Source organism: Schistocerca gregaria, chromosome 9 (assembly GCF_023897955.1).
Source record: "Schistocerca gregaria isolate iqSchGreg1 chromosome 9, iqSchGreg1.2, whole genome shotgun sequence".
NCBI lineage: Eukaryota > Metazoa > Arthropoda > Insecta > Orthoptera > Acrididae > Schistocerca > Schistocerca gregaria.
The window spans coordinates 145,572,303-145,599,118 of NC_064928.1; the positions used below are offsets into that span (position 1 = coordinate 145,572,303).

Here is a 26,816-nt window from a genome sequence, read left to right on the forward strand (position 1 = left end):
TCTTTGGTAAGCCTTCCCCACAACATTTTCTGTGTGTTTCTTCCAATTTCAGTTGATAGTAATTGTAATACCTAGCTATTTAGTTGAATTTACGGCATTTAGATTAGACTGATTTGTCGAGTAAGCGAAGTTTAACGCGTTCCTTTTAGCACTCATGTGGATGACCTCAGACTTTTCGTTATTTAGGGTCAACTGCCACTTTTCGCACAATTCCGATATTTCCTCCGAATCGTTTTGCAGTTTGTTTTGATCTTCTCATGACTTTATTAGTCTATAAACGACAGCGTCATCTTCAAACAACCGAAGATGATTGCTCAGATTGTCTCCCTAATCGTTTATATAGATCAGGAACAGCAAAGGGCCTATAACACTACCTTGGGGACCGCCTGAAATCACATCTGTTTTACTTGATGAGTTTCCGTCAATTACTACGAAATGAGACCTCTCTGACAGGAAATCACAAATCCAGCCACATAACTGAGACGATATTCCAAAAGCACGCAATTTCACTACGAGCCGCTTGTGTGGTACAGTCTCAAAACCCTTCCGGAAATCCAGAAATATGGAATCGATCTGAAATCCCTTGTCAATAGCACTCAACACTTCATGTGAATAAATAGCTAGCTGTGTTTCACAGGAACGATGTTTTATAAACCCATGTTGACTTTGTGTCAATAGACATTAGATTTTTAATTACCACGTAACATCTGTTTTTTAGCCTATATTGGCTCCCCCCGTCGGAGGTTCGAGTCATCCTACGGTCATGGATGTGTGTGTTGTCCCCAGTGTAACTTAGTTTAAGTTAGATTAAGTAGTGTGTACACCTAGGGACCGGTGACCTCAGCAGTTAGGTCCCAAAGGAACTTGCCACAACTTTTTCCAAAAATTTTGGACAAAGTTTTGAGCGAAATGGTACACCGAAAAGTGAATTTCAGGAAACACAATATCATACCACCGATAGGTATCATGATTTGTACTAGTAAAAATATATATGTCACAAACTGACAAAATGGATTTTTCTTATAAAATTAAAATACAATGATGTGAAATGTTTTATAACAAGTTCAAGATGTGCGTTTATTTATTCCATGTAGGGATAATTTTGAGCTGTCACCTAGTCACTACGCGGTAGGAAATTTGTTTGAGCTAGGATTGCTGTAGACGTTTAGTATGGAAGCACGTGTGTGCTATGCATGAGGCGTTCAGCGAATTCGAAAGCAAAATCCTGTGTACCGACTTAACAGAAAATTCTAAGAATTTTTGATCTCACTTTAAATCAGGAAACGGTTCGAACCCATCTGAACATAAACTCCGTGAACGCCGGCCGCTGTGGCCTAGCGGTTCTAGGCGCCTCAATCCGGAGCCGCGCTGTTGCTACTGTCTCAGGTTCGAATCCTGCCTCGAGCAGGGATGTTTGTGATGTCCTTAGGTTGGTTAGGTTTAAGTAGTTCTAAGTCCAGAGGACTGATTACCTCAGATGTTAAGTCCCATAGTGCTTAGAGCCATTCGAACCGTTTGCAACTCTGTGAACGTAGTAGCACTAAAGCAAAGGATGACACACAAAAGGCAAAATACTAAAGATCTTTTTGCAAATCTGCTTCACACAGGAAGATCACACTGTAGTTCCTCCTCTAAATCATCGCACGAACGACAAATCGACAGATATCTAAATAAGTAAACGTGGGATACGAGCTCTATTCGAAAGGTAAGTTCCGATCGGTCGTGAAATGGAACCCACTGCGAAAGTCGAAAATGTTTTATTTGAAATATTTAGCTACACCTTACAGCTACTTCTCTACGTATTCGTTGCTCCGTGTTAGAAATTTGTCGTAGCGTTGTACCAACTTTCCAGTACCCTCGTAATAGAACGCAGCCGCCTCTGCTTTCCGCCATTCTCTACATTCGTCTACAGCTCGTTGTCTGTGCCAAATAGTTGTCTTCGTAGCCAGCGGCTCATATCAGCAAATATGACACTCACGAGGAGGCAATACAGGCTGCTTTGTGGGTGATCAAACACTTCTCATCGAAAATGCTACAATAGTGTCTTCTTTGCCTCTGCAGAATACAGCAGAGATTTGTCATGAAGAAAGAAATGCATGAGAGTTGTGTTATGTGGGCTGCCTGACATTAGGCGACGTCTCCCACCAGACCCTCATATTTGGCGGGAGACTGTTGTTCTAGCCATCTTTACGTGCTCCCTATACGCTCGGACCCGAAAAGCGCGACGTGATGCCATCGACGCGCATATACAGAGACATTGCCCGACAGATCCTGTGCAAAGCTTCATCGGATTTTCATTGTGGTTTCCATTTCGTGTCCGATCAGACCTCGCTTTCCGAATAGCTCTCGTAGGAAAGCAACTGAAATCGCTCGATAGCTACTGGATCTCACAGGATACCAATTCGATTCTACATAGAGTATGCGAAAGAACTTGCCCACCTTCTAGCAGCAGCGCACTGTACTTCTCTGGATGAGCGAAGCGTTCCTATTAATTGGAGAAAGGCGCAGATGATTTCCATTTTCAAGAAAAGCCGTCGACCAGACGCACAAAATTATGGACGTCATTCTGTTGTAGAATTTTGGAAATTGTTTTATGCTAGCGTATTATGATATTTCCGGAGACTGAAAATATCCTCTGTAGGAGTCATCTTGGGATATGGAATCTACCTGTTGTCCTTCAGGCATACTTTGCAGGGTACCATGTAAGAAAAGTGCAAGCTGAATTTTGCACGAGTGATGCCTTTTGAAACCATGTTGCTTTGGGAACGGAAACTTTTCCATGTCAAGGAAATTCATTGTACTCGAACTGAAAATATGTTCAAGAATTGCGCAGCAAACGGATGTTAAGAATGTTGGTCTGTAATTCTGCGGGCACGTTCTTTTAGCCTTTTTATTTATAGGAATCACCTGTGCTTTCTTCGAGTCGTTTGGGAGTTTGTGTTTCGCGAGAGATTCACGATAAATGCAAGCTAAGCAAGGGCGAATGCCGTAATGTGCTCTTTGTAATACCGAATTGGAATTCCATCCGAAGCTGCTGATTCGTTTATTTTCAACTCTTTCAGCCGTTCCTCTACGGCAAGGATACCCATTACTATGCAGGCCGCTGTGGCTGAGCGGTTCTAAGTTCTTCAGTCCGGAACCGTGAAACGTCCCCTTAGAAAAATTAATGAATTACTGTGCTGATAAAAGTCTTACATTATTTGATTTTTCAAACAGCTGAGCAGAGCTGAACGTACTCAGACATTTCGCTCTTTGCCTATTCTGATAAACACTAAACTTACACCCAATATTTAACGGAACGCAATCTGACTTCCAATAATCCCTACAAAAGAATGGCCCTGACTAACATTAACCTATACCTTTCACAAATCACTTACCTCACAAAAATTTTCGTTACTCGAACTACTGCAGTACAGCGAGCGCCACTACTACCAGCTAAATAAAAGATTCAAACTACTGAAGGCACTAACTACTGATAGGCATAGTTAGCAAATGAAAGATTTTGATAGAGAACAAACAATGTATTTACCTTAATAGTGTTCAAAAGTCATAATATATATAGCAATTCATGACATCCATTTTTACAAATGTACTGTTTCTGGTGGACACACGTCCAGATCATCCGCTCTCAAAATTCCGCCATTTCTCTCCCCACATTAACCACTGCTGGCGGCTCACCTCCAACTGCGCAACGCTACGCGCTGTTTACATACAGCTGCCCAACACTACAATAGAGAATATTACAACAATGCCAACCAGCCACAGACTGCACACAGCACATCCAGTGACTTTCATACAGAGCGCTAGGTGGCGTTACCAATATAAAAACCTAAACAGCCTACTTACAACCGCGCTGCTGCTACGGTCGCAGGTTCGAATCCTGCCTCGGGCATGAATGTGTGTGATGTCCTTAGGTTAGTTCGGTTTAAGTAGTTCTAACTCTAGGCGACTGATGACCTCAGATGTTAAGTCCCATAGTGCTTGGAGCCATTTGAACCATTTGAACCCATTACTACGTCCACCATACGGGAATCTGTGTGACGGTCAAATGAGGGTATGTTTGCCCGATTCTGAGCGATGTGTTAAACGCGAAATTTTCAAACATCGGCTTCCCTATCTTCTGCTGCCATTCCAGATTGTTCAGCGAGTGACCAGCTCAGCAATTTTATATAGGATCACAATTTTCTAGCGTGTGACGGCAGACTTGTGTGCTTTGTGCATCGATCTTTTTACAGACGCACGAATCTTGTTTCATTTTCATAGTGGGCGAGCCACTACAGATTTTGTCTGTGTAACTTCTGTTAGCTTTGATACATCCTGCTTCGCACCTACGTGCTCATCATACCCAAAGTTATGTAACGTTATTTTATTACTTGTCTCATCTAGAGTAAATATCTTTTACTTTACTTGCAGTACTGTCGTATTTCTACCTCACCTGCTCCTCCTAGCTTCCTACATTCGGCCTACCCTCCAAATTACAGGAGCAGACCCCCGTGCCGCCATCCAGGCGGGATACAAAATAAAGAGCCTAAATATTATCACGGATTCATTTTCAGACTTTATGTCTTCAATTGATTCTCATGCGCGCCTCAGCCCGCTTGGTATCGTCCCCTTCCCCCCTTTCCTGGCCCCCAGTACTGTTAGAGTTCAGGGTGAATACGAAGTCGGCTGCGGTGTGAACGTGAACTTGGACTGGGGCAGGGGAGTGTAGTTCTGCAGAGCCACTGTACCAGGGTGGCGCATTGGTTAGTGCATCTGCCCAGTGAGCTTTGAATCCTGGCCTTAGTACATATTTTCATACATAGCTTCAATCTGCACATATACATCAAAAACTAAAGCCATGTCATATAATGATACATACATGATTACAAAGCTCTTTCCCTGCAACTACTGTGCATGAAGATAGCAGTCCATGCTACGGAGTAAGGAGACAGTTGGCTGCGGGGCCCACCCATTCAGACCAGCAGGGTGTACTCGGTCAGTGCTCAGGACGAGAAGGCGTCTATGTGCAGGTGCCACGCTATTTTGCTTGATCTGCAATCACACTGATGCAGACATTCCACGTTGCAGGCTTCGGCGATGGTAGTCATCACCGCCGAGGGCTACGTGCGCCCCGTGGAGGTGGGGGTGTACTACGAGTCGCTGTGCCCCTGCTGCCAGTCCTTCATCACGGGTCAGCTGGCGTCCACCTACACAGAGGCGCCCGAGCTCATGAACCTCACCCTGGTCCCGTACGGAAACGCACAGGTGAGCAAACCTTTTACTGCATCCACCCAACCTGCCCATCGGTACCTCTGATTGTCGAACCTGAAGAAGGAGGTTCGGTTCCACATAGCTTCACGAGCATCGTCCTCACTCTTACTTGCATGAGTAACTCAAGTAATTAAGCGGGCTTAGGTCCAGGGTTTCGCTTCATGGGGGAGCGGGCTGGTTGATTTTGTAGCTGTCTCTTCTTCCCCCTCCTTCCCGCTCTACAAACTCATCAATCTAGTGACACAGCTGGCAGCTGGTCTGGTACGCAGCTGGTCTGGTACGCTCGTCTTTTGATCATTATGCGGCAGTGGGAGCCGGGCGGGGTGGCCGAGCGGTTCTAGGCGCTACATTCTGGAACCGCGCGGCCGCTACGGTCGCAGGTTCGAATCCTGCCTCGGACATGGATGTGTGTGATGTCCTTAGGTTAGTTAGGTTTAAGTAGTTCTAAGTTCTAGGGGACTGATGACCTCAGAAGTCAAGTCCCATAGTGCTCAGAGCCAACCATTTGAACCGGCAGTGGGAACTGTACCGAAAGCCGTCCAGAAGCCAAGGAACATGGCATCAACCTGAGTGGATGTATCCACTGCTTTCCGGATCTCGTGGGCAAATAGAGAGAACTGAGTACCACACGATTGTCGTTTTCAGAACCCATGTTAGAGATTCTCAGTTTCCATAAATTATACAATGTCGTTGTTGTTTTTGTGGTCTTCAGTCCTGAGACTGGTTTGATGCAGCTCTCCATGCTACTCTATCCTGCGCAAGCTTCTTCATCTCCCATTACCTACTGCGACCTACATCTTTCTCAATCACTGTATTCATCACTTGGTCTCCCTCTACGATTTTTACCCTCCACGCTGCCCTCCAGTACTAAATCCATTGATGCCTCAGAACATATCCTACCAACCGATCCCTTCTTCTAGTCAAATTGTGCCACAGACTCCTCTTCTCCCCAATTCTATTCAATACCTCCTCATTAGTTATGTGATCTACCCATCTAATCTTCAGCATTCTTCTGCAGCACCACATTTCGAAAGCTTCTAATCTCTTCTTGTCCAAGCTATTTCGTCCATTTTTCACTCTCATGCATGGCTACACTCCAAACAAATACTTTCAGAAACGACTTCCTTACACCTAAATCTTTACCAGATGTTATCAAATTTCTCTTATTCAGAAACGCTTTCCTTGCCATTGCCAGTCTACATTTTATATCCTCTGTACTTAGACCATCATCAGTTATTTTGCCCCCCAAATAGCAAAACTCTTTTACTACTTTAAGGGTCTCATTTCCTAATCTACACTCCTGGAAATGGAAAAAAGAACACATTGACCCCGGTGTGTCAGACCCACCATACTTGCTCCGGACACTGCGAGATGGCTGTACAAGCAATGATCACACGCACGGCACAGCGGACACACCAGGAACCGCGGTGTTGGCCGTCGAATGGCGCTAGCTGCGCAGCATTTGTGCACCGCCGCCGTCAGTGTCAGCCAGTTTGTCGTGGCATACGGAGCTCCATCGCAGTCTTTAACACTGGTAGCATGCCGCGACAGCGTGGACGTGAACCGTATGTGCAGTTGACGGACTTTGATCGAGGGCGTATAGTGGGCATGCGGGAGGCCGGGTGGACGTACCGCCGAATTGCTCAACACGTGGGGCGTGAAGTCTCCACAGTACATCGATGTTGTCGCCAGTAGTCGGCGGAAGGTGCACGTGCCCGTCGACCTGGGACCGGACCACAGCGACGCACGGATGCACGCCAAGACCGTAGGATCCTACGCAGTGCCGTAGGGGACCGCACCGCCACTTCCCAGCAAATTAGGGACACTGTTGCTCCTGGGGTATCGGCGAGGACCATTCGCAACCGTCTCCATGAAGCTTGGCTACGGTCCCGCACACCGTTAGGCCGTCTTCCGCTCACGCCCCAACATCGTGCAGCCCGCCTCCAGTGGTGTCGCGACAGGCGTGAATGGAGGGACGAATGGAGACGTGTCGTCTTCAGCGATGAGAGTCGCTTCTGCCTTGGTGCCAATGATGGTCGTATGCGTGTTTGGCGCCGTGCAGGTGAGCGCCACAATCAGGACTGCATACGACCGAGGCACACAGGGCCAACACCCGCCATCATGGTGTGGGGAGCGATCTCCTACACTGGCCGTACACCTCTGGTGATCGTCGAGGGGACACTGAATAGTGCACGGTACATCCAAACCGTCATCGAACCCATCGTTCTACCATTCCTAGACCGGCAAGGGAACTTGATGTTCCAACAGGACAATGCACGTCCGCATGTATCCCGTGCCACCCAACGTGCTCTAGAAGGTGTAAGTCAACTACCCTGGCCAGCAAGATCTCCGGATCTGTCCCCCATTGAGCATGTTTGGGACTGGATGAAGCGTCGTCTCCCGCGGTCTGCACGTCCAGCACGAACGCTGGTCCAACTGAGGCGCCAGGTGTAAATGGCATGGCAAGCCGTTCCACAGGACTACATCCAGCATCTCTACGATCGTCTCCATGGGCGAATAGCAGCCTGCATTGCTGCGAAAGGTGGATATACACTGTACTAGTGCCGACATTGTGCATGCTCTGTTGCCTGTGTCTAAGTGCCTGTGGTTCTGTCAGTGTGATGATGTGATGTATCTGACCCCAGGAATGTGTCAATAAAGTTTCCCCTTCCTGGGACAATGAATTCACGGTGTTCTTATTTCAATTTCCAGGAGTGTAATTCCCTCAGCATTGCCCGACTTAAATCGACTACATTCCATTATCCTCATTATGTGACCATAAACATACAACAGATCGACATCAGAGACAAGACCTACTGTTTTGTCCGTCTGTTCGATGACTCTTCATGGAAACGGTAATGACCTGTGTTTTATTTATTTTTTTTTTTTACCACTAGGAACGCTTCACCTCTCCAGCAGCGTGCAATAGGGTAGATTCTAGTAGCTAGATAATAGCATAACTAGGAGCACACGATGTGTTTTGGGCCGTAGTTCACTCCAGTGACTGGTTTTAGAATCACGTGGAGAAATGTGCAGTACAGACACCATAAGCAGTTTGTCATCTTCAGCAGCTTTTGTTGTTTTCAGACATGAGATTGACTTTTGCCCAACATTTATACATCTTTCCTGTTTTACACGTTTAAGCGCTATATAATGTATTAACACCATTCTGAACATATTTTTAATCCTCCAGGTACAGAATTTTACGAATAGTGAAATGCTATACTTTTCAAACTACCTAATAATATTGTACTCTGTACATCTTGTACCTTGAAGCAGAAGAAGGCTTTTTATCACGAAATGTGTGATATTTGCACATGATCTGAGTTTCTTTAAGTCTTGTCTGGTTTACTTGTATCGAAAATGTACATTTGTGTTACTTTCCAATACCTTCTGTTTCAAAACGTATGTGACTGAACCGTTCTTCGCTTCTCCAGGCCTGACTACGCCTACAGTTTCGTATGTGAACTCGTATTTGTAAGATTACAACTGTAAGGCCCATTAAGGGTGACCCACTTATCTTTTGCGTATTACCGTTTCTCAGTTTTAAGTACTAATTACACGACTGTGAACTTATTGCTCTATTCATTACTCAGGTTGTATTAGCCGCGCGGTCTCGGGAGCGTTGTCTCAGTCCGCCCCGCTCCGCCGTCGGAGGTAAGAGCCCTCCCTCGGGCATGGATGTGTGTATTGTCCCATAAGACCTCATTTCTAATTTCAGTTCGTATTAAGTGATCTTTACAGACTTCACCGCCTTGCACTGTCTGGTAACCTTGTGTGCCTCTACCGCGGGCCACACGCCTGTTACCAGAAGCTTCAGCCATCTGCCGTGTCTCGCGTGTGTCTTCGTCGTGTAATTTACTCCGTTTGGAGCGTATACGTATTTCTTCACTAACGATTTCTAAATTCCCCTTTTAATTTTAAATATTTAGTGAAATTTTGACTACTGTTGCTAATGTGTTATCCTAATTTGGTAAGGCAGTTTATTCCCCTTTTAATTTTAAATATTTAGTGAAATTTTGACTACTGTTGCTAATGTGTTATCCTAATTTGGTAAGGCAGTTTATACTATCGAACACTGTCACCAAAGCACAGAGCTGATCCCGATAGTCAGATCCTGGATGGAGCGCTGTTTTAATCACCTCACGTAATACCACACGGCCTACCTCACGCACTGCTTAAGGGCGTCGTGGTTCTAACCAGCCTCCACGCCTCCAGGTGGCGTCACTGAGACTTGAGGAAAGCGGTGGTTACTTACTGTCAGAAATCCACTGAAAACCTATCTGAAACTACGAGGGAGCTAATGTTGTTCTACGTTTCTGATGGAAACGTGTGTGTAATTCTTTTCTGAAGGAAATGTGAAAGTAACCAAACTTTGAATTCATTTCAGTTCTTTGCTTCAAAGAAAATACAGAGTGATTCAAAAAGAATACCACAACTTTAAAAATGTGTATTTAATGAAAGAAACATAATATAACCTTCTGTTATACATCACTACAAAGAGTATTTAAAAAGGTTTTTTTTCACTCAAAAACAAGTTCAGAGATATTCAATATGGCCCCCTCCAGACACTCTAGCAATATCAACCCGATACTCCAACTCGTACCACACTCTCTGTAGCATATTATGCGTAACAGTTTGGATAGCTGCTGTTATTTCTCGTTTCAAATCATCAATGGTGGCTGGGAGAGGTGACCGAAACGCCATATTCTTAACATACCCCCATAAGAAAAAATCGCAGGGGGTAAGATCAGGGCTTCTTGGAGGCCAGTGATGAAGTGCTCTGTCACGGGCTGCCTGGCGGCTGATCCATCGCCTCGGGTAGTTGACGTTCAGGTAGTTACGGACAGGTAAGTGCCAATGTGGTGGCGCTCCATCCTGCTGAAATATGAATTGTTGTGCTTCTTGTTCGAGCTGAGGGAACAGCCAATTCTCTAGCATCTCCAGATACTGTAGTCCAGTTACAGTAGCACCTTCGAAGAAAAAGGGACCAAAAACTTTATTGGCTGAAATGGCACAGAAAACGTTCACCTTAGGCGAGTCACGATCATACTGAGTTGTTTCCCGCGGATTCTCAGTGTCCCATACACAGACATTGTGACGGTTGACTTTCCCGTTAGTGTGGAAAGTTGCTTCATCACTAAACACAATCTTTGAAACGAAAGATTCATCTGTTTCCATTTGAGCAAGGATAAAATCACAGAAATCGATTCTTTTAATCTTATCAGCTGCAGACAGTGCTTGAACCAATTTCAGATGATAAGGTTTCATAACTAACCTTTTTCGTAGGACTCTCCATACAGTTGATTGTGGAATTTGCAGCTCTTTACTAGTTCTGCGAGTCGATTTTCCTGGGCTGTTATCAAATGCTTGCTGGATGCGTGCTACATTTTCATCACTCGTTCTCGGCCGTCCAGAACTTTTCCCTTTGCACAAACACCCATTCTCTGTAAACTGTTTATACCAACGTTTAATACACCACCTATCAGGAGGTTTAACACCATACTTCGTTCGAAATTCACGCTGAACAACTGTTGTCGATTCACTTCTGCCGTACTCAATAACACAAAAAGCTTTCTGTTGAGCGGTCGCCATCTTCGCATCAAGTGATGCTGACGCCTAGTCAGCAGCGCCTCAAGCGAACAAATGTACAACTAAATGAAACTTTATAGCTCCCTTAATTCGTCCACAAATAGTGCTTAGCTCTGCCTTTTGTCGTTGCAGAGTTTTAAATTCCTAAAGTTGTGGTATTCTTTTTGAATCACCCTGTATTTATACTTTTACTAAAATTTTTACGTACTTTTACGTTACCTTTCTGTAAACTCAAACACAAGACGGATAAGCTGACTTCAGTCTACTTGTAGCATAATTGTTACTAATGCAAACTTTTAATAACACACGCATCAAAAAAAAGTTTTGCATCACCCCGGTTCCCAGAACTCCTGAAGATAGACATTGACTGTGGATATCGTATCACAGACACAGTCCCTTTGACTGCTCAGAGATGTCTCTAAATCCGCCGAAAGATGTAAACAACCACGCATGAGCAGCGTCTATTACACGGAGGGGGACCGACAGCCGATCGGTTCCAATTCCACGAGGAAGGAGGTCCACGACTCGTGTTGTCTGTAGATCAACCATGCCTAGACGGTCAGTACCGCGATTCGATCGCATCCGCATTGTTACCTTGTTCCAGGAAGGGACCTCAACATGGGACGTGTCCAGAGGTCTCTCAGTGAACCAAAACGATGTTGTTCGGCTATGAAGGAGATACAGAGAGACAGGAACTGCCGATGACTTGCCTCGCTCAGTGGATGACCGCTACCTACGGATTATGGCTCGGAGGAACCTTGACAGCAACGCCACCATGTTGAACAATGCTTTTCGTGCAGCCACAGGACGTCGTTTTACGCCTCAAACTGTGCGCAACATGCTGCATGATGCGCAACTTCACTCCCGACGTCCATGGCGAGGTCCATCTTTGCAACTACGACACCATGCAGCGCAGTACACATGGGTCCAACAACATGCCGAATGGACCTCTCAGGACTGTCATCACGTTCTGTTCACCGATGCGTATGCCTTCTACCATACAATAATCGGAGACGTGTGTGGAGGCAACCTGGTGAGGCTGAACGCCTTAGACACACTGTCCAGCGAGTGTAGGAGGGTGGAGGTTCCCTGCTGTTTTGGGGTGGCATTATGTGGGGCCGACGTACGTTGCTGGTGGTAACGGCTGTAGGATACGTGAACGCCATCCTCCGACCGACAGTGTAACCATACCGGCAGCATATTGGCGAGGCATTCGTCTTCGTGGGCGACAATTCACGCCCCCATCGTGCACATCTTGTGAATGACTTCCTTGAATATAACGACATGATTTACCAGCATGTTCTCCAGACATGAACCCTATCGACCCTCTCGAACATGCCTGGGATAGATTGAAAAGGGCTGTTTATTGATGACGTGACCCACCTACCACTCTGAGGGATCTACACCGAATCGCCGTTGAGGAGTGGGACAATCTGGACCAAGACTGCCTTGATGACCTTGTGGATAGTGTGCCACGACGAATACAGGCATGCATCAATGCAAGAGGACATGCTACTGGGTGTTAGAGGTATCGGTATGTATAGCAATCTGGACCACCACCTCTCAAGGTCTCGCTATATAGTGGTACAACATGCAATGTGTGGTTTTCATGAGCAATAAAAAGGGTGGATAAGATGTTTTATCCACTTTTCTGTACAGGTTCCGGAACTCTCGGAACCGAGGTGATGCAAAACTTTTTTTGATGTGCCTACTAATCACTTTAATATTAATCTGTCAGAAAAATTACTTTAATGAAATGTTATTTCAGCAAACTTAATTCGGATAAGCGATCATTGAATTCATTTTTTGTTCTTTGGCTGTGACGGAGCGTTCCATATCGCATTAAATACCTCAAGAGACATATATGACCACAAGTAATGGGTGCACACTGCTGAGACAGGCCATATGCCTATGACCGCCATTATGCTCTTGCTAACCGCACATAACGTTGCCATCAGTATTAGTTTCGAAACTCCTGCATTTCTTAACTTGAAAGATAGAGGCGACTTTTACGCATCCTTCGCTACTGCAGCATCATAATGCTACCTATCATCGCACTGACTCATCATTCTCAACATCAACGAAAATACAAAACGCGACTTGTGTCTGTACTCTCGGCATGTCCGTCAACATCCGTCTTTTCCCTCGCTTTGCATGTGGCCTGGCCACACAAGATCACCTTTTCCGCCGGAAAGAAAAACGAAAATGGATCCCCTTCCTGACTACATTTACTCTACTCTCCTGACTGAAGATTTTTAGACCTGAAGTAGTGTCAGTAAGTTTCTTTTTCAAAATGACAATCAACATCGACTTAAAACTACTACTGATTATTGCAGGGCATAAGTACACTCCTGGAAATTGAAATAAGAACACCGTGAATTCATTGTCCCAGGAAGGGGAAACTTTATTGACACATTCCTGGGGTCAGATACATCACATAATCACACTGACAGAACCACAGGCACATAGACACAGGCAACAGAGCATGCACAATGTCGGCACTAGTACAGTGTATATCCACCTTTCGCAGCAATGCAGGCTGCTATTCTCCCATGGAGACGATCGTAGAGATGCTGGATGTAGTCCTGTGGAACGGCTTGCCATGCCATTTCCACCTGGCGCCTCAGTTGGACCAGCGTTCGTGCTGGACGTGCAGACCGCGTGAGACGACGCTTCATCCAGTCCCAAACATGCTCAATGGGGGCAAATCCGGAGATCTTGCTGGCCAGGGTAGTTGACTTACACCTTCTAGAGCACGTTGGGTGGCACGGGATACATGCGGACGTGCATCGTCCTGTTGGAACAGCAAGTTCCCTTGCCGGTCTAGGAATGGTAGAACGATGGGTTCGATGACGGTTTGGATGTACCGTGCACTATTTAGTGTCCCCTCGACGATCACCAGAGGTGTACGGCCAGTGTAGGAGACCGCTCCCCACACCATGATGCCGGGTGTTGGCCCTGTGTGCCTCGGTCGTATGCAGTCCTGATTGTGGCGCTCACCTGCACGGCGCCAAACACGCATACGACCATCATTGGCACCAAGGCAGAAGCGACTGTCATCGCTGAAGACGACACGTCTCCATTCGTCCCTCCATTCACGCCTGTTACGACACCACTGGAGGCGTGCTGCACGATGTTGGGGCGTGAGCGGAAGACGGCCTAACGGTGTGCGGGACCGTAGCCCAGCTTTATGGAGACGGTTGCGAATGGTCTTCGCCGATACCCCAGGAGCAACAGTGTCCCTAATTTGCTGGGAAGTGGCGGTGCGGTCCCCTACGGCACTGCGTAGGATCCTACGGTCTTGGCGTGCATCCCTGCGTCGCTTTGGTCCGGTCCCAGGTCGACGGGCACGTGCACTTTCCGCCGACCACTGGCGACAACATCGATGTACTGTGGAGACCTCACGCCCTACGTGTTGAGCAATTCGGCGGTACGTCCACCCGGCGTCCCGCATGCCTACTATACGCCCTCGCTCAAAGTCCGTCAACTGCACATACGGTTCACGTCCACGCTGTCGCGGCATGCTACCAGTGTTAAAGACTGCGATGCAGCTCCGTATGCCACGGCAAAATGGCTGACACTGACGGCGGCGGTGCACGAATGCTGCGCAGCTAGCGCCATTCGACGGCCAACACCGCGGTTCCTGGTGTGTCCGCTGTGCCGTGCGTGTGATCATTGCTTGTACAGCTCTCTCGCAGTGTCCTGAGCAAGTATGGTGGGTCTGACACACCGGTGTCAATGTGTTCTTTTTTCCATTTCCAGGAGTGTATTTCACATAAGTCACTTTCTAGGTGTCATGGCTTTCCCCAGTACAAGTGTATAGTCGATATGAGAAATTTCTCTTAAAGATATGACAAGACCAATTATGTGATTGGATTGAAGAGTTTCTAGATAACAGAACGCAGCATGTCATTCTCAATGAAGAGAAGTCTTCCGAAGTAAGAGTGATTTCAGGTGTACCGCAGGGGAGTGTCATAGGACCGTTGCTATTCACAATATACATAAATGACCTTGTGGATGACATCAAAAGTTCACTGAGGCTTATTGCAGATGATGCTGTGGAGTATCGAGAGGTTGTAACAACGGAAAATTGTATTGAAATGCAGGAGGATCTGCAGCGAATTGACGCATGGTGCAGGGAATGGCAATTGCATCTCAATGTAGACAAGTTTAATGTGCTACGAATACATAGAAAGATAGATCCCTTATCATTTAGCTACAAAATAGCAGGTCAGCAACTGGAAGCAGTTAATTCCATAAATTATCTGGGAGTACGCATTAGGAGTGATTTAAAATGGAATGATCATATAAAGTTGATCGACGGTAAAGCAGTTGCCAGACTGAGATTCATTGGGAGAATCCTAAGGAAATGCAATCCGAAAACAAAGGAAGTAGGTTACAGTACGCTTGTTCGCCCACTGCTTGAATACTGCTGGGATCCGCACCAGATAGGGTTGATAGAAGAGATAGAGAAGATCCAACGGAGAGCAGCGCCCATCGTTACAGGATCATTTAGTAACCGCGAAAGCGTTACGGAGATGATAGATAAACTCCAGTGGAAGACTCTGCAGGAGAGACGCTCAGTAGCTCGGTACGGGCTTTTGTTAAAGTTTCGAGAACATACCTTCACCAAAGAGTCAAGCACTATATTGCTGCCTCCTACGTATATCTCGCGAAGAGACCATGAGGATAAAATCAGAGAGATTAGAGCCCACACAGAAGCATACCGACAATCCTTCTTTCCACGATCTATGAAACGTACACAAAAAAAAAACAAATTATTTCTTCTACACTATGTGATCAAAAGTATCCGGACACCTGGCTGAAAATGACTTACAAGTTCGTGGCGCCCTCCATAGGTAATGCTGGCATTCAATATGGTGTTGGCCCACCCTCAGTCATGAACACGTCCGCCCCCGGTAGCTGAGTGGGCAGCCGGCACGGTAGCTCAGCGTGTTCGATCAGAGGGTTAGCAGCCCTCTGTAATAAAAAAACTGAGCTAATCGATCAACAACGAACTTAAACGGATGTCTTACGACGTCCGCCCCGAGCAGATGCAACGAACAAACGCGAACAAAATGAGATCAAAAAAAAGAAAAGTGGTCAGCGTGACAGACTGTCAATCCTAAGGGTCGGAGATTTTCTCCGCTCAGGGACGGGGTGTTGTGTTGTCATCATCATCATTTCATCCCCATCGACGCGCAAGTCGCCGAAGTAGCGTCAAATCGAAAGACCTGCACCAGGTGAACGGTCTACCCGGCGGGAGGCCCTATCCACACGACATTTCATTTTTTTTTTTTTTTTCATCAGGTGCTGGAAGGTTTCTTGGGGAATGGCAGCTACACTGAGGAGAGGTGTCGATGTCGGTCCGTGAGGCATGGCACGAAGTCGGCGTTCCAAAACATCCCAAAGGCGTTCTGAAGGATTCAGGACAGGACTCTGTGCAGGCCAGTCCATTACAGGGATGTTATTGTCGTGTAACCACTCCACCACTGGCCGTGCATTATGAGCAGGTGCTCGGTCTTGTTGAAAGATGCAATCGCCGTCCCCGAATTGCATTTCAACAGTGGGAAGCAAGATAGTGCTTAAACATCAATGTAGGCCTGTGCTGTAATAGTGCCACGCAAAACAACAAGGGGTGCAAGCCCCCTCCATGAGAAACGGCCACACCATGACACCACCGCCTCCGAATTTTACTGTTGGCACTACACACGCTGGCAGATGACGTTCACTGGGCATTAGCCATACCCACACCCTGCCATCGGATCGCCACATTGTGTACAGTGATTCGTCATTCCATACAACGTTTTTTCACTGCTCATTCGTCCAATGTTTACACTCCTTACACCAAGCGAGGCGTCGTTTGGCATTTACTGGCGAGATGTGTGGGTAATGAGCAGCCTCTCGACCATGAAATCCAAGTTTTGTCATCTCCCGCTTAACTGCCATAGTACTGGCAGTAGATCCTGATGCAGTTTGAAATTCCTGTGCGATGGGCTGGGTATATATCTGTCTATTACACATTGCGATCCTCTTCAAGTGTCGGCAATGTTTGTCAGTCAACAGGCGAGGTCGGCCTGTACGCGTCTGTGCTGTATGTGTGTGTCCCTTCACGTTTCCACTTCACTATCACATCGGTAACAGTGGACCTAGGGAAGTTTAGGAGTGTGGAAATCTCGCGTACAGACGTATGACACAAGTGACACCCGATCACCTGACTACGTTCGAAGTGCGTGAGATCTGCGGAGAGCCCCATTCTGCTCTGTAACGGTGTTTAATGACTACTGAGGTCGGCGGTATGAAGTACCTGGCAGTAGGTGGCAACACAATGCACCTAATACGAAAAGCATATGTTGTAGGGGGATCACACTGTGTATTTATCGATTTTACGAAAGATTCATGCGATTTATCACCTTGTATTTCAGAGAAATACTGCAACTGCAAAGAATTTGACTGAGAAATTTAAGGAGTGCAGTTGGTTTAAGAACTACAATTAATAGAAATCAGCAAAAATTTTACGACCCAATAATTAGCGCGAAATAAAGTCGAAGCGCGGTATCACAAATATTGGTATTTCTTTTAGACCTGTCTGCTGAATTTGCGTAACTTTTATACTTTATATACTTTATTTACATTTAATATAGCGTTAACAGTTTATTTTTCCTATTCGTATGACTGTGTTCGTAGTGTAACAATATGCTCATTACTAGCTATATGTGACAATTAGTTGACTTCATACGAAGCTTTTATGTATAAAGTATCTACGTGCATAATTACATACATTACAGGCACTTATTATAAACACATCTGTCCTGCCGCACATGATGGCCATATTACTGTACAAACCTTATACGTAATTTCAGTGAGCGTTATCACCAATGGAGACACCTACACAACCACTGAACTAAATAGTGTTGTTGTTGTTGTGGTCTTCAGTCCTGAGACTGGTTTGATGCAGCTCTCCATGCTAACCTATCCTGTGCAAGCTCCTTCATCTCCAGTACCTACTGCAACCTACATCCTTCTGAATCTGCTTAGTGCATTCATCTCTTGGTCTCCCTCTATGATTTTTACCTTCCACACTGCCCTCCAATGCTAAATTTGTGATCCCTTGATGCCTCAGGACATGTCTTACCAACCGATCCCTTCTCCCCAATCCTATTCAATACCTCCTCATTAGCTACGTGATCTACCCACCTAATCTTCAACATTCTTCTGTAGCACCACATTTCAAAAGCTTCCATTCTCGTCTTGTCCAAACTATTTATTGTCCATGTTTCACTTCCATACATGGCTATACTCCATACAAATACTTTCAGAAACGACTTCTTGACACTTAAATCTATACTCGATGTTGACAAATTTCTCTTCTTCAGAAACGCTTTCCTTGCCATTGCCAGTCTGCATTTTATATCATCTCTACTTCGACCATCATCAGTTATTTTGCTCCCCAAATAGCAAAACTCCTTTACTAATTTAAGTGTCTCATTTCCTAATCTAATTCCCTCAGCATCACCCGACTTAATTCGGCTACATTCCATTATCCTCGTTTTGCGTTTGTTGATGTTCATCTTATATCCTCCTTTCAAGACACTGTCCATTCCGTTCAGCTGCTCTTCCAAGTCCATTGCTCTCTCTGACAGAATTACAATGTCATCGGTGAACCTCAAAGTTTTTATTTCTTCTCCATGGATTTTAATACCTACTTCGAATTTTTCTTTTGTTTCCTTTACTGCTTGCTCAATATACAGATTGAATAACATCGGGGAGAGGCTACAACCCTGTCTCACTCCCTTCCCAACCAGTGTTTCCCTTTCATGCCCCTCGACTGTTATAACTGCCATCTGGTTTCTGTACAAATTGTAAATAGCCTTTCGCTCCCTGTATTTTAACCTGCCCCCTTTAGAATTTGAGAGAGAGAATTCCAGTCAGCATTGTCAAAAGCTTTCTCTAAGTCTACGAATGCTAGAAACGTAGGTTTGCCCTTCCTTACTCTATTTTCTAAGATAAGTCGTACAGTCAGTATTGCCTCACGTGTTCCAACATTTCCACGGAATCCAAACTGATCTTCCCCGAGGTCGTCTTCTACCAGTTTTTCCATTCGTCTGTAAAGAATTCACGTTAGTATTTTGCAGCTGTGACTTATTAAACTGATAGTTCGGTAATTTTCACATATATCAACACCTGCTTTCTTTGGGATTGGAATTATTATATTCTTCTTGAAGTCTGAGGGTATTTCGCCTGTCTCATACATCTTGCTCACAAGAAGGTAGATGTCAGGACTGGCTCTCCCAAGGCTGTCAGTAGTTCTATTGGAATGTTGTCTACTCCCGGGGCCTTCTTTCGACTCAGGTCTTTCAGTGCTCTGTCAAACTCTTCACGCAGTATCGTGTCTCCCATTTCATCTTCATCTACATCCTCTTCCATTTCCATAATATTGTCCTCAAGTACATCGCCCTTGTATAGATCCTCTATATACTCCTTCCACCTTTCTGCTTTCCCCTCTTTGCTTAGAAATGGGTTTCCATCTGAGCTCTTGATATTCATACAAGTGGCTCTCTTTTTTCCAAAGGTCTCTTTAATTTTCCTGTAGGCTGTATCTATCTTACCCCTAGTGAGATAAGCCTCTACATCCTTACATTTGTCCTCTAGCCATCCCTGCTTAGCCATTTTGCACTCCCTGTCGATCTCATTGTTGAGACGTTTGTATTCCTTTTTGCCTGCTTCATTTACTGCATTTTTATATTTTCTCCTTTCGTCAATTAAATTCAATATTTCTTCTGTTACCCAAGGATTTCTACTAGCCCTCGTCTTTTTACCTACTTGATCCTCTGCTGCCTTCACTACTTCATCCCTCAGAGCTACCCATTCTACTGTATTTCTTTCCCCCATGCCTGTCAATTGTTCCCTTATGCTCTCCCTGAAACTTTGTACAACCTCTGGGTTAGTCAGTTTATCCAGGTCCCATCTCCTTAAATTCCCACCTTTTTGTAATTTATTCAGTTTTAATCCAAAGTTCATAACCAATAGATTATGGTCAGAGTCCACATCTGACCCTGGAAAGTCCTAAATCTCTGTCTTACCATTATATAATCTATCTGATACCTTTTAGTACCTCCAGGATTCTTCCATGTATACCACCTTCTTTTTTGATTCTTGAACCAAGTGTTAGCTATGATTAAGTTATGCTCTATGCAAAATTCTACCGGACGGCTTCGTCTTTCATTTCTTAGCCCCAGTCCATTTTCATCTATTATGTTTCCTTCTCTCCCTTTTCCAACTGTCGAACTCCAGTCACCCATGACTATTAAATTTTCGTCTCCCTTCACTACCTGAATAATTTCTTTTATGAATGAACTAAATGGCACAACAATAAATACCAATCCACTTATTGTTTCACTAAATGCAAAGTGAATAGACAGTTACTGTTTCCTAAGTGCATAAAATAATCTTTAATTCTGGCTCTAACAATCACTTAGTTTACCTATAGGACGACGACGACGGATAGTCACGCTTTAGAAGTGCAATTGTATTCCTCTGGAATAGGCTGAAACAAATCACCCTGCTCTTGTCAATATTAGACTTTTAACTTGCCGATTGCAATGCAACTGTGCTAAGCGCCAGTAGGTCACAACAGTCGGATCTCGCGAGCTGCAATAATAGTCCGAATTGCTATATTTTAAAACTTTTAAACAGCATTAGGATGTGGAGGCTCAGTAAAAAATGACTTGCAGATTGTTTTGGATTAGTTGTATATTAATTAACGAAATTAAAAAAGTTCGAGCCAGACTGCATCATTGATCATTGTTCCTATAATGTGAATACCAAATACAAAGGTCATGACATTAATTATTTCTACAAGATTTCTTTCTTTCCTGAAATAAGCTTTTCAGCCAAATTTCTTTCCTGAGTTCGTGCATTTCTAGGTATCTGCAACAACAGTACATCTACATCTACATTTATACTCCGCAAGCCACCCAACTGTGTGTGGCGGAGGGCACTTTACGTGGCACTGTCATTACCTCTCTTTCCTGTTCCAGTCCCGTATGGTTCGCGGGAAGAACGACTGTCTGAAAGCCTCCGTGTGCGCTCTAATCTCTCTGCTTTTACATTCGTGATCTCCTCGGGAGGTATAAGTAGGTGGAAGCAATATATTCGATACCTCATCCAGAAACGCACCCTCTCGAAACCTGGCGAGCAAGCTACACCGCGATGCAGAGCGCCTCTCTTGCAGAGTCTGCCACTTGAATTTGTTAAACATCTCCGTAAGTCTATCACGCTTACCAAATAATCCTGTGACGAAACGCACCGCTCTTCTTTGGATCTTCTCTATCTCCTCCGTCAACCCGATCTGGTACGGATCCCACACTGATGAGCAATACTCAAGTATAGGTCGAACGAATGTTTTATAAGCCACCTCCTTTGTTGATGGACTACATTTTCTAAGGACTCCCCCAATGAATCTCAACCTGGTACCCGCCTTACCAACAATTAATTTTATGTGATGATTCCACTTCAAATCGTTCCGCACGCATACTCCCAGATATTTTACAGAAGTAACTGCTACCAGTGTTTGTTCCGCTATCATATAATCATGCAATAAAGGATCCTTCTTTTTATGTATTCGCAATACATTACATTTGTCTATGTTAAGGGTCAGTTGCCACTCCCTGCACCAAGTGCCTATCCGCTGCAGATCTTCCTGCCAAACAATGCAAGTTACGAATTTTACAAACGATTAGGCCGGGGGTATGGCTGGATATATACGCGAAGGTTTTTCACTCTTCGAAAGCTTTTGCAGGTAAATGTGTCGTGTAAACAGTGCCGATTGTCCACTCGCTCGCAATGTGCGAGAGTGGGCAAGGTCTCAGCCGCGCTTTGCGGCTTTAGACATCCCGTGTAGACGGCAATTCTCGCCTCTCGACAGCTGCTTGCGGTACCTCTCAGACAACTGTACTGGCATTGTAGGGAGAGCTCAGAATGCCGAGCAGCTGTATTGCATTCACAACTTGCGCCCTGTTTTACGCTACCATATCTTGGTAATACACTCATGTTTAGAAAAAAAAAGAACACCTTGAACGACTAGAGATTAATAGGACATGCACATTAATATTGAGCCGTGTATCGACTCGTGCTACACCTTGTGTAAATTGCATTGGTTTCCCTTTTCTTCACCTAACATGTTTGTTTGATATGCTGTCTGTCATTAAGTGGCTGCTCGGTTGCCTTTTCCCTCTGCTATCGATATCTGCATTTTGCTTCCGGGAAACTGCTATGGAGAAAGTGAGATCTTTGACCGGTGGTAACTTCGTGTGGCGGCGCGGAAGTAGGGGAGTGCGCTGAGAGAGTCGAGTGGACACCGGAGAGTAGTATGGCTCGTCAGCGCGGACCAGGCGTGGTCGGTTGTAGCGAGTCGCCACGTGATGTGTGTCGGTTGTGCGTAACGAGCGGGTCGAGTCGACGGAAGAGCTCCCTGCGGATTGGTTGTATACAGAATAACCCCACGAGTAGTTGCTATTCATTTCACCGTGGTGGGACGTTAACAAGCTTCTTTAAGTCCCCCGTTTCAACACTGGAGTTTAAAAAGAAGACACCCAACATGAAGGAGCGGATCCCTCCAAAACCCAGGCGATCATTGTAGGCAAAACCACCCCTTCCTTCCGCCTCCTTGATTTCTATCTCACCGTCTATGGCCGTCCTATCGCCTTCACCCCCACTCTTAAGTACCCTGGCGTCACCCTCGACCGTCGACTCTCCTGGACCCTCCATCACCGGACAATCCAAGCCAAGGCACGCTCCCGACTCCACCTCCTCAAGCTCCTTTCCGGTCGTACGTGGGGTCTGGACCCCTCCACCGTACTCCACAACTATAAATCCCTCATCCGCTCTATCCTTTGTTACGCCCATCCGGCCTGGATCTCCGCCCCCCCCCCCCCCCCACCTTTTATAAATCCCTCCAAATCCTTGAACGCCATGCTCTCCGCCTCGCCTATCGCATCCGTCTCCCCTCCCCCACACGGATCCTGTACGATCTCATACCATTCCCCCACCTCCTCCTTTTCCTTGAGAGGATACAGATCCTGTACACCTCCCACAAACTCGATCCTCCTCACCCACTTATCTCACCCATCCTCTCGCACCCTTGCTCGCTGCCGCGCCTGTATTCCCACGTTCCACCCGGTCTCCATCTCTCCACCCTTGTTACTCTCTCCCAAGGTGGCTTCCGCCAGCTCCCCCTCCCTGATGATGCCCTCCTACCCCTCCTACCAACTTTGATCCTCCCTCCCTCTTCCTCTGTATGTTCCTTTAGGCACCCTCCCTTCCTCCTCCCTTTCTCCCCACCCCTCCCCTGGGCTTCCCCTCCCTTGTCCCTCTACCCCTCCTCCCATCTCCTCAGCCATTGGCATCTTGGTTCTGCCCTCCCCACCCTCTCCCTCCCCCCCACCTTCTTCCCCTCTTGGCAGGTCCCCGGACTCGCACATGCTACGTGGACTTTCGCGTGCCAGAGATCATCGCCATCTGTGTCTCGAGTGTGTGATGTCGTTTTGTGTTTTTAGTGTCCGCCGTCACGCTTCTACGTTCACTTCTGCCGTCGGATTCATCAGTGTTCTGTGCGCCGTGTCAACATGTTTTCAGTGTCGTTATCGTCGAGTGTGAACGGCTCCGTGTTTTTTGTGTATCTGTGACCACTATTTTTTTAGCCCGTCACTATGTTCATTCTGTTTCTCCACTCTGTGTTCTGTCATTGTCAACACTATGGCTGAAGAGCGGTGTAGCATGCCGCTGACGGCCTACCTGTTTGTATAAGTATTAAAATAACAAAAAGGAAAAAAATGAAGGAGCGGTCACTACCCGTCAACGTTGCAGAGAAGACGTAAACTCCGGTGACAGAGCGAGTTGTCGCGTGACCATGGCGTGTTGGGTACACTGGCGACGCGTGCGCTTTCGGATGTGTGGATCCTTGCCATCGGAGGTCGTGTAGTGCTTGTTGGAGTGTATTTGCAAGTTAAGTTAGTGGAAGGTTTAATCATTAAGTAATAAGTTTGCGTAACCAGTGTCTCTTCTGCCTTGTGGCCTCCGGCGATCGGGTTTCCTGTCCCCGGCACCGGTGTAATTGAAGACAGTGATCTTTCCTCCTCCTCTCGTTACTGCTCAAGGGGTGGTGTAGTTTTGGCAGTTTAATTGTTTTGCTATTCTGTCGTGCGTTATGAGTAAATTCATGCTTGTTGTTGGTTGATCAGGTGGTCACGCATTCAGGACTGTGTGGTGTAATGTTTCCTTGCACGAGGTAAGCTCTAACTCTGTCAGCAAGTTAAGCCATCTCATAACAAGTTTTCGCTGGCTAAAAGTCGGTGCAGTGACCAGCCTGAGAGTGGCAATTGTGTTTACGGGTGTATTTAAATTGGTCAGTATGCTGCCTAGCCTGAGCATCCCTGAGTGGGTGATTTGTGCCCGCCTTACATGGGTCCGTCATATGTTATGTTCTAATGATATTCCAGGACACTTTTGTTTAAAAACTTTTTTTTAAATTCCTTCATTCCTTTATTGCCATTAATCGTGTGTTTGCTGAGACCTTTTTTTTTTTAATGGCGGTGTTGGTAGCTTCACTACCTCACCATACTTTATTAACAAAGTCCTGTATTTAATTTAGGAGCCTGTTTAATAATGTTCTTTAAAACTGTTGTATTGCTGTAAATTACTTGATTTCCGTTAGCGGCGTGTTCTGATAGGTTGTTTATTGCCGTACTGTTACTTCTATTTTTTTAAAAACAGATTTTTTTTGAATTGTTGTATTGCTATAAATTACTTGATTGCCGTTAGCGGCGTGTTTAAAAGGCTGTTTATTGGCCTACTGCTAGTTTCTGTAAGATATGAATAAAACATTTGTGTGTGAAAATCTCAACTCGACAGTAATCTACTAGAAATTTGGCATCATTTCCCAACTTGTGGTGTGGCTTGTAGTAACCATAACCACTGTGTGTGTCAAATATGTTCTCGAGAAATGGTTAGCATTTCAGTCACCTCAGTTCAGCATGTCTTGTTGCCTAGTAGCCATTGGGTCTACCATGGGGCCTGATAACTTGTTCCACGCGTGACAGCGTCGACGCATATAAGGTGCGAACGGCGTCCTGTGGTATAGCCATCCATGCTGCATTTGCTTGCTTCCAAAATTCATCCGTGACGGTTGGCATTGGGTCACAGCGATGCACCCGGCATTTCACCATATCCCACACATTTTTTAACTGGTGACAAGTCTGGTGATCTGGCAGGCCAGACCAAAAGGCTGACATCCTGTGACACCAAGAAGGCACGTGTTCGTGCAGAAACATGTGGTGGTGCATTGTCTTGCTGGAAAATGCCGTTGGGGTTGTTGTGCAGAAAGGGTATGGCCACAGGTCGCAGTATGTCATTCATATAAGTAACACTGGTCACAGTGCCCTGGGCAGGTACCAACTGTGATTTGTTGTTGTACCCAACAGCACCCCACACCATAAGGCCTCGAATTGGCGCTGTATGTCTTTTGCAAATGTAGTCACTGTGATACCGCTCTCCCTGTCTGCGGCGAACCAAAATGCGGTAATTATCTTCAAACAGGATTCGTGCGAATACACTATCTGATACCATCCCCATCACCAGCGACGTCATTCGATACATCATTGCCGTCTAGCATATTTCCACACAATCGTCAAAGATGGGTGGAGAACTGGACGACTCGCAAGTAACACATGCCGCAATAAACAGCGACGGATGTGTTACACCGTTCCACTATTGCGCAAGAACCGACAAGGACGCAGATCTGTCCTGCAGTGCCATTCGGATGAGGTATTGATCTTCTCAGGGGATGATCTGTTTGGTGCGACCTGACCCGTCTCGTCTTGTTCTATTGCCTTCTGTGGACCATTCTGCACACACCCATTGCAGTGACTAAACACTTCATTCCACACGAGCAGCAGTTTTCCGGATGGATGCACCACATTCTCGCCTGCCAATAATGCGTCCTCTTTCAAACTCATTGATTTGATGGTACAGTGCGCCCACATGTCTGTGAGGCATCCTGCACGTTTCTCAAGTCACATTGTTCCATTAGCTTCGGTTTACAGCGGCAACAGAGCCGCAGGCACATTTTACCGGTAGGTGGTCTTGCGCTGAGATACCGATGTCGACCTTGAACCCGTGAGCCGACATGATTCAAATGCTACTCATTTCTGTAGAACATACTAAGATACAAGTAACGATATGAAGATGAAATCTGGTGAGACATTATTTAATCGTAAAACCAACTACACCAAATAATAAAATAAAGTAAAAAATAAAATAATGGTATAATTCATATTTAACTGGAAGAATGCAGAAGGTTGAAATTAACAGTACAGATAGTCTGAAAAAACTCAGCAGTGTCCTCTAACTGGGGAGGTATGAAGAATGGTGGCCCATAGGGTTCAGTCTTGGGCCCCTTATTTTTCTTAATATATATTAATTACTGGCCACTCTATATTCATGAAGACGCAAAGCTAGTTCTTTTTGCTGATGATACTAGTAACCACACCCAACAAACAAGAATCAGCTGAGGAAATTGTAAATAACGTCTTTCACAGAATTATTAAGTCGTTCCCGAAAATTGACTCTAACTAAATTTTGAGAAAACACAGTTTATACAATTCTGTACAGTAAATAGCATAATACCATTGATAAATATAGACTATGAACAGAAGTCTGTTGATAAGGCAAAATATTGAAAATTTATGGATGTGTGCATTGGTGAGAAATTGAATTGAAAGAAACAAATCGATGATCTCCTGAAATGGTTAGGTTCAGCTACTTATGCTATAAGGGTTATTGTAAATTTTGGTGATAAGTAAATCAGTAAATTAGCCTACTATGCCTATTTTCATGCACTGCTTTCATATGGCATCATATTTTGGCGCAATTAATCGTTAAGAGAGAAAGTATTATTGTACAAAAACGTGTAA

General features: G+C 45.5%; 1 protein-coding gene across 1 annotated transcript in view; it reads left to right on the plus strand.

The window, feature by feature from the left end:
• The window catches only part of LOC126292150 (gamma-interferon-inducible lysosomal thiol reductase-like), a 77,905-nt gene that overhangs the window by 14,246 nt on the left and 36,843 nt on the right, over nucleotides 1-26,816 (plus strand). The window contains exon 2 of the mRNA XM_049985989.1: nucleotides 5,071-5,247. Coding sequence (XP_049841946.1) covers nucleotides 5,071-5,247 — 177 coding nt within the window. The remainder of the gene's footprint in view (nucleotides 1-5,070; nucleotides 5,248-26,816) is intronic.